Raw genomic sequence first — 7,331 nt, forward strand, 5'->3', positions numbered from 1 at the left:
GAAGGTCCCAGTCTGCCGCCGCCGCAGCAGCTGCCGCTCCCGCTTCTTGCTCACAAAGCCCAAGATCAGCCTGGGGGGGCCCCCAAGGGGGGGGTGGCATGAGCCCCCCAGAGCCAGGGGCTGCCCAGCCCGGCCTCCCAGCCCCACAAGTCCTACCCATCCTTCCACAGCGAGGCGAGGTGCTTATGGATCAGCTCCAAGATCCCCTCCAGCCAGGTCCAGAAGGAGAAGCCGGGAGGGGAGTCCTGTGGGGGGAAACGTCAGGCTGGGGGTGGGGGGGTGCACAATGGACACACGCACACATGTGTGCGCCCCCCCTGCCCTGCAGCCTCTTACCTTGGAGAACTGGATCCAGGGGAGGGTGCTCTTGGGGGATGCATCTGGTCCTTTAAGGAGAGAGTCAGGGTCAGTTGGGGGGGGGGAATGGCACTGGGGTTCAGCTGCCCCCCCCGGGAAACAGGGTCCAACACCTCTTTGACAGAGAGGGAAACCGAGGCTGGGGTGCAGGCTGGCTTTGGGACCCAGGCATCCGGGTTCCCTGGCTCCTGGGGGGACAACCACATATCTCGGGGCGGGGGGGTTGATGACTGTAGAGCTCATGTTAAGCTGGGGCCTACTCACAAAAGTTAAAATACAAAATACTGGTAATAACTGCACAGGACAAGAGGATGCATGGTGGTGGCTCGGCCATCTGAGAAGAAATAAGGATGTTGTTTCGCTTCCCTCTTATCTTACTCTATTCATGATAATTTTAAACAGGCTCCTGGCCCTCTGCTATGTAACCCCCCCCCCCGGAAACATCTGTCCTTGACTAATTAGTATAGTAAATATTTCTTTTCCAATTAACTCCTGCTCAGGTGCAGGAAGAGCCATTCTCCATGTCTGATAACTGTCTCCTCCCAATTTACTTGTTTTGCTTTAGTGCTTCCTTGATCTTCCAACGACACTCAAAAAAACCCCGTGTGTTTTTTCCTGGTTGTTAAATCAGCAGGGATCCTGGTTTTCTCTGATTAAAAAAATAATCCCCATTTTTCAGATATAAAGAAGTAACCCCAAATCCACATTTTTCTGCGATTAAAATGAAACACCACTAACAAGATAGACAGACAGATAGATAATTATATCCATCTCTAATTACATATAATCTCTCTCTCTAGATATCTATATATATTAGTGGCATTTCATTTAATCACAGAACAATGTAGATTTGGGGGGGGTTGTATCTGAAAAGTGGCAATTTTTTTTCCCCCCGTAACAGGTTGGGGTACCTAGGGGTGGCCGTGTTACACCCCCAGGTCCTTAACCATGCCAGTCCTTCACCCTACAAGCACCCTTGTTGTCGCCTGCCATGTCTTGTTGGTATAATACATCATTTGGGAGGCTGCCCTTGACCTTTAGTTTTGGACATGGTCGGGTTAGATCCTATTAATCCTGTTGTTTCTACCCCCCCCTTCGACGTCCCACTTCACTGTGGATGGTTCTCAAGTCTCTCAGCCTTATGGGCCATATGCGTGGCTCCAACCACCCCTTTGCCACACCCCAAGCCTCGCAGATGATACAGGCGTGGTCTTGCCTAGGCTGCTTATTAATTTAGCTCCTTGTCCTTGTCGGGATCTCTACGCCCTCTCTGGCGCTGGGCTCTCCGCGGCCCTGTCTCAAGTGCGATGCCCTCTCTGGCGCTGGGGTCTGTGCCCCCCAAATGCTGCACCCTCTCTGGCGCCGGGGTCCCCACGCTGCAGTGGGCCCCTATGAGGCCTCCTCCTTCCCCAACTAGCCTCACCCAAACCACTGGTTGTTATGAGACAGCACACACTCAACTGCCAACCACCATGCTCTGCCCCTGTAAACGAGTAAAACTCCTTCTCTGAGGCTCGGTGCCTAGTAGGCAAGGATACCTTATGGGCTCCTGGTGTCCCCTTTGTTCTAAGGGTAGCGTACCTGCCAGCTACCACATCTCTGGGCCCTTCCTTCTCATGGAGGCTCCTTCCCCTTTGGCTGCTGGTAAGGGACTAACTACCTGGTCCCAGCCCTGGGGTTTATATGGGGCCTAGGGCCCTGCCTCCTCCTGCCAGCTGACCAGGTGCAGGTGCGGCCAATTCCCTCCTTAACCGGTTGTCCTGGCAACTTGCACCTGGGTTCTTATCTCTGCTCTAAGAGGAGCAGGCACCTTAGTGCCCTGCTACATCCCCCAATCAAAGAAAACCAGGATTCCCATTAATCAGTTCCTTGATAGGTTCCAAACTTAGTACTAATTCACTCAAATTGAAACTTTCTGATAACCATTAACGAGCAGTTTGATTAAGGGGGTTTTCCAGGCAGTTACTGGGTGAACCTCTCTCTCTATTTACATAACTGCAGGAACACTTTGAAGATGCTAAAGGGTAAGAGGAAGGAAACAGCTAACAGGAGTGAGAAATCTCGGACACGAACTCCCGCTGCGCCAGCTCTTGAGAAGCTGAGAAGAATCCGATGGCCTCTCCCTGTTGCCTGTTTGGTGAGAAACGATCACCTTGCAGATAAATACTGGACTTCGCTTCCGTTTGGACTCATTTAACCTAGGATACTTGAAGTGCATAAAGCCTTTCTGTCACTTATCCAATGAGGTGTCATGTCAATGCTTTAATACTAGTCCGGGATCCCATTTTACTACCTAACAGCAGGGGAAGAACCCAGGTGTCCTGTGGAAGGGGAAACCCAGGTGTTCAGAGACCCCATTTGGCAGAGCCAAGGCCGCCCCAAACCCAGGCCCCAGCCCCGGTGAGAGGGTGGGGGGCACCAACCCCTGCCCCCTCTACCCCGTCGTACCGAAGAGCTTCTCAGCCAGCATGTGCAGTTGGTCGTGGTCCAGCCCGCGCCCAGCAGCAGCCATGAACTGCTAGCTCAGCGCCTCGGCCAGCACGGGCCAGGGAGCTGGGGGAGGCGCCTGGAAGAACAGCTGGTCCTGGGGGGGATGGGGTGAAAGGATGGAAGCCCAGGCAGCGGCTGAGCAGGTTGAACCAGAGGATGGAAGCCCAGGCAGCCGAGGCCTGGCAGACATTGGAGATGACCACCACGGGCAGAGTGGATGTCTGGGGGCAAGGGGGAGTCAGTAGGATGCTTGGGTCCCAGACACCCCCCCCACCCCCCGGGGCTGCAGCTGCTGTTCCCCTTCCTGCATCCCAGACCACATGCTAAGGAAAAAGGTACTCGGGCATTCAGGAGCCCAATTGCACCACTCTCCTCCTCTTCTTCCCCCAAGACCTGTCCCCCCCTCACACACATTGAAGGGCTGAACCCATGTGTCCGGGAGTGCCCTGCCCCCTCTCACCTGCAGCTGCAGCTCCACGTCCTGGTACTTGTAGTCTAGTGTGAAGGTGATGAGGTGCAGCTCCTCCGTTACCGGTAGCAGGCCCTGAAGGGGGGGTGTGGGGGAGAAAGAGGTCAGGGCCTCCCAGCAGCGGGGGCCAGACCCCACCTGGGTTGTTTTTGAGGGGAGGAGTGGGCAGGCATACCTCGCTGGCACCTTTGCTGCCCTTGCCACAGCCCACAACCTTCTGCTCCTTCAGCATCTGCCAGGAGAAGGTCAAGGTCAAGATCAACCCCCCAGCCCAGTGGCCCAGCAGGGCTCTGAGCTGCCCTTCAGGTCAGCAATCCTCTCTCGAGGCAACCCAGGTGTTTCCATCCCGCCACCCCCCGAAACTGGGAGGGAACCCAGGTGCCCAGGCCAGGTGGTGCGCACCACATGGCGGAAGTCGCAGACCAGCCCTTTGCGATGCCTCTCGTCCAGCGCCAGTGTCTTGTTGGGCGACGTCAGGATGTTGAAGCGCCGGAACCTGGGGTGGGTAATGGTTAGTGACCTGAGGGGGCACGTATCCCCATCCTGGCTTGGCTCTGGGGCCCCTCAGCCTGGCCCAGGCCTGGGGAGGGTTCCTGGAGGATGCCCCCCTACCACAGGGGACATCTCCCCCTCCCCTGAACATACCCCAGTCCCCCCACCATGCCCCCTGCAGCTCTTACCCCTTCACATTTGGGGTATCCCTGGAGAGAGAACAAGCAAAGGTCAGGAAGATGAAGCCCCCCCCTCCCCAGGAGCCCCCCAGGACTCCTTCCCCCCACTCAGATGCTTTGCACCCCCCTCCACTCATCCCCCACCCGCAACTGGTGCTGGGGGGCTATGGGAGCGGGCAATGGGACTCACTTGTCACACTCCATCTTCACCACCAGCTGCTGGTTCCGGTCCTGCAGCTTCACCAGGAGCCTGGTGGGGGGCAGGGATCAGCTGGGGGGGTAATGCTGGGAACCCGGTGCCCCTGTTGGGGGGGCAGAGCCTAGAAAATGGGGGCATGGCTCACCTGATGCAGGTGGAGAACTTCTGGTTGGTCCTGAGCACCAGCTGGCGCCGGCTGGGGTGGGGCATGGCCGGCTGTTCCTCCACCACAAAGGCGCTGGAGGGGTGGAAGAGTGTGAGCCCGAGCCTTTGCCTGGCCCCCTAACCCCCGCCCACCTGGCCCCAAGACCCCTCCCCACCTGCGCAGGAGGCTGGTGAGCTGCTCGCGAATGCGGTGCTCCAACAGCCCCGGTTCCATCTCCAGCGGGTCGTGCTGATAGCTGACCTTGGCACGCAGCTCCTGCAGCGTCCGTAGCACCCGCAGCAGCTGAAACAATGCCCCCGCCACCCCCGTGCACCTGCCCCAGGGGGGCAAAGTCAGGATGCTTGGGTCACTGCCCGATGCCTGGGTTTTGGCATGGGGGTGTGATGCCCAGGCTCCCCCTGCCCATGCTCACCAGGCCTCGAGGGAGCCCAGGGCTGTGTCATGGGTGGCGCCCAGGCAGGCCTGGCGTTGCCGCTCACGCCAGGCTGCCAGCTCCTTCAGCACAAAGTCCCGCAGCGTTTCCACGCGCCCCAACAGTGTCTGCATCTTTGCCAGCACGCCCTGGGAGCAGGGGGGCAAGGTATCAAGGGGGGCAGCTCTGTCCCCCAACCCCTCCCAGTGCGCCAGGACCCCAGGGCCCGCCTCACCTTGCGGTTCTGGTCCAGGCTGTTTAGCATAGCCTGCAGCTGCTGAGTCTGAGCCTGCAGCTCAGGGTCTGCAGGGTTTGTCCTCTCTAGAGGGGGAAGAGTCGGGGGTTGCCTAGTGCCCCCTGCAGCTGGCACCCGTCTCCATTGTGGTCCCCCAGCCTGTTGCTCCCAGCCCCCCAGGGTATTCATAAGAGCAATACCCAAGACCAGGCAAGGGAGCCCCCCCAACCCCCCATTAAACTCCCCCTTACTGTGAGCCTGGGTTATCTTGTAGACAAAGTCAAAGGTGTCCTGCAGTTCCTCCAGGTGCCGCACCGAGCGTTCCAGGTCCTGGGGGGCAGGAAAGACCCCAGGGCTCCGGGTTTAAATTCCATGGGGGAACACAGAGGGCACCCCCTGTCGGGAATAAGTGGGGGGTCTCACCTGCATGGACTCCTGGATCTCGTTCAGGCGCTGCTCGATCTTTTGCTGTCGGTTTGTCTCTATGGGGGGGGTGGGCGTGGGGCTGGCTCCTGCCTGCTGGGAGAGGGCAGGGGTTAGGTTCCCGTCCCCCCGCACCTGCCCTGGGGATGTGGTGCTGGGGGGTAGGGGGAGAAAAAGATGCACGAGGCATCTGCCAGTGCTCCTCACTCCCAACCCACAGCTCCCAGCACTGCAGATGCCCCTTACTCCCAACCTGCAGCCCTCCCAGCCCTGCCAGTGCCTCGCACTCCCAGCCCCCCAACTTTCCCTCACTCCTGACTCTCCCTGCCACCTGCCTGCTGGGCCTCAAGCCCCAGGCTCAGGATCCTCTTCTCCTCCCGCAGCAGGTTGGCAATGACATTGGCCAGCTCCTCAGGGCACTCCTCATACCTGGCCTGGCAGACGGCAAGAGGTGGGGAGAGGGCAGGGGTCAGTGCCCAGGGCACAGAGACTCCCCCAGCCCCTCTGGTGTCCCCCCACCCCCGCGTACCTGCAGATCGTGCTTGGCCTTGCGCAGGTTGTGCTGCAGCACAAAGCCATCAGCCTCGGTGCTGCAGCGCCCATACTGCTCGTCCAGCTTCGCCAGCAGTGCGTACAGCAGCATGCGTGCCTGCGATGAGCCCGGCTCTGCCGCCTGCTGCCTGGGGGGGCAGCATGAGGGGCACACATGGAGGGGGGGGCCCTGCAGGAAAGGGGCGCTGCACCCACCTCTACCCCCCACTATTAACCCTCCCCTGGCCACGGTGGGGGGCAGTTACCAGGCCTGGTCCTCGATCCAAGCAGCCAGGCAATGCCGCACCTCCATGGGGAGCAGGTCGCTGTGATACAGCTGATGCACCTGCTCCAGGTGGGCACTGCCCAGCTCCTGCACCTTCTGCCACTGCGCCATAGCTGGGGGAAGATCTGCAAGGGGAGCGGGGTGGGGGGCTCAGAGCGCTGCACCCAGTCCCAAGGGGCAGCCTGAAGGTGGGTTGGGGGGGATTGGAGTGGGCTAGATAGGCTCCAGAGCCAGGGCAAGCCCCTCCTCATCTCTCCCACACCCCTGGGCATCTGGCAGAGCCACACCCAGGTCTTTGAACCTGGAGCAGGGGGTGCATGCCAAGCCTTGCCCCACTGCCCCCTCCTGGCTGCCATGGCTGGATGCTGCCTGGCCCGGTCCCCGCCCTCCCAAGCCAGGAGCCCGGGCAGGAGAATGTGCAACCAGCAGACAATATCAGAGTGCCCGGCTGCATCCTGAGGCGGCTGGAAGAGGTTTTCCCCGTTCAGCCACGTCAGGTCCAGAACGTCCCAACTCAGACTCCCTGTGGCCCCTCTCCCCAGCGCCCGGTGGCTCCAGCTGAGCTCTCAGCTCTCAACGCGTTCACGCCCTCGTCACGAGCACCTTTCCCGGCTCTTCTGTCTCCTTCCAGAGCCACGGGCAATAGACCAAGATACAGGCACCCAGGGCGAGTGATGCTTGCTTGCTGCGCCCTCCTCAGCCCCCCTAGGCACGTGCTGGCCTCCTGCACACGCCACCCCAGAGCAGCCCGTCTCTATGCCCTGGGCCCAGGGACACCTGGGGCGCCTCTGGCAGCTCCCCCCAGGGACGCTGCCCGGGGGGGGGGGGGGGGGGGGGGGGAGCTCAGGCCACCAAGGGGCACGAGGGCTGCAGGACCTGGCTGGATGCCCCTGCAGAGCTGGGAGACCAAAGTGCACCCCCCCCAGCTCCCTCCCCTGGGATGCCTGGGTCCCGTCCTGGACACCTGGGTTCGTCCGTGCGCCAGCGCACAGTTCAACCCCTTCCCCCACCCCGTCCCTGCGCTGGGGGGCTCTGACCTCCCACCCACGCCCCCCACGGCTGGGGCACGACCTGGGGGAGACTGCAATGCTC

At 60.5% G+C, this 7,331-nt stretch overlaps 1 protein-coding gene and 1 long non-coding RNA gene across 2 annotated transcripts in view; both read right to left on the reverse strand.

The window, feature by feature from the left end:
* LOC112547926 lies at positions 1–2,796 on the reverse strand. Its single transcript, XR_003091718.1, has 4 exons — positions 1,939–2,796; positions 337–386; positions 157–245; positions 1–70 (listed from the first exon to the last, which is right to left on the reverse strand). It is a non-coding gene; the product is annotated as an uncharacterized LOC112547926 (long non-coding RNA).
* STAT2 (signal transducer and activator of transcription 2) overlaps positions 1–7,325 on the reverse strand; it is a 9,264-nt gene extending 1,939 nt beyond the window's left edge. The window contains 18 exon segments of the mRNA XM_025191373.1: positions 157–245; positions 337–386; positions 2,806–2,953; positions 2,955–3,068; positions 3,308–3,391; positions 3,492–3,548; positions 3,719–3,812; positions 3,997–4,017; positions 4,178–4,237; positions 4,332–4,424; positions 4,507–4,665; positions 4,765–4,913; positions 5,000–5,085; positions 5,251–5,329; positions 5,423–5,511; positions 5,754–5,856; positions 5,952–6,102; positions 6,220–7,325. Coding sequence (XP_025047158.1) covers positions 157–245; positions 337–386; positions 2,806–2,953; positions 2,955–3,068; positions 3,308–3,391; positions 3,492–3,548; positions 3,719–3,812; positions 3,997–4,017; positions 4,178–4,237; positions 4,332–4,424; positions 4,507–4,665; positions 4,765–4,913; positions 5,000–5,085; positions 5,251–5,329; positions 5,423–5,511; positions 5,754–5,856; positions 5,952–6,102; positions 6,220–6,350 — 1,757 coding nt within the window. The 5' untranslated portion in view covers positions 6,351–7,325.
* Positions 7,326–7,331: the final 6 nt, after the last annotated feature.

The sequence above is a fragment of the Alligator sinensis genome, unplaced genomic scaffold, assembly GCF_000455745.1.
Source record: "Alligator sinensis unplaced genomic scaffold, ASM45574v1 scaffold1065_1, whole genome shotgun sequence".
NCBI lineage: Eukaryota > Metazoa > Chordata > Crocodylia > Alligatoridae > Alligator > Alligator sinensis.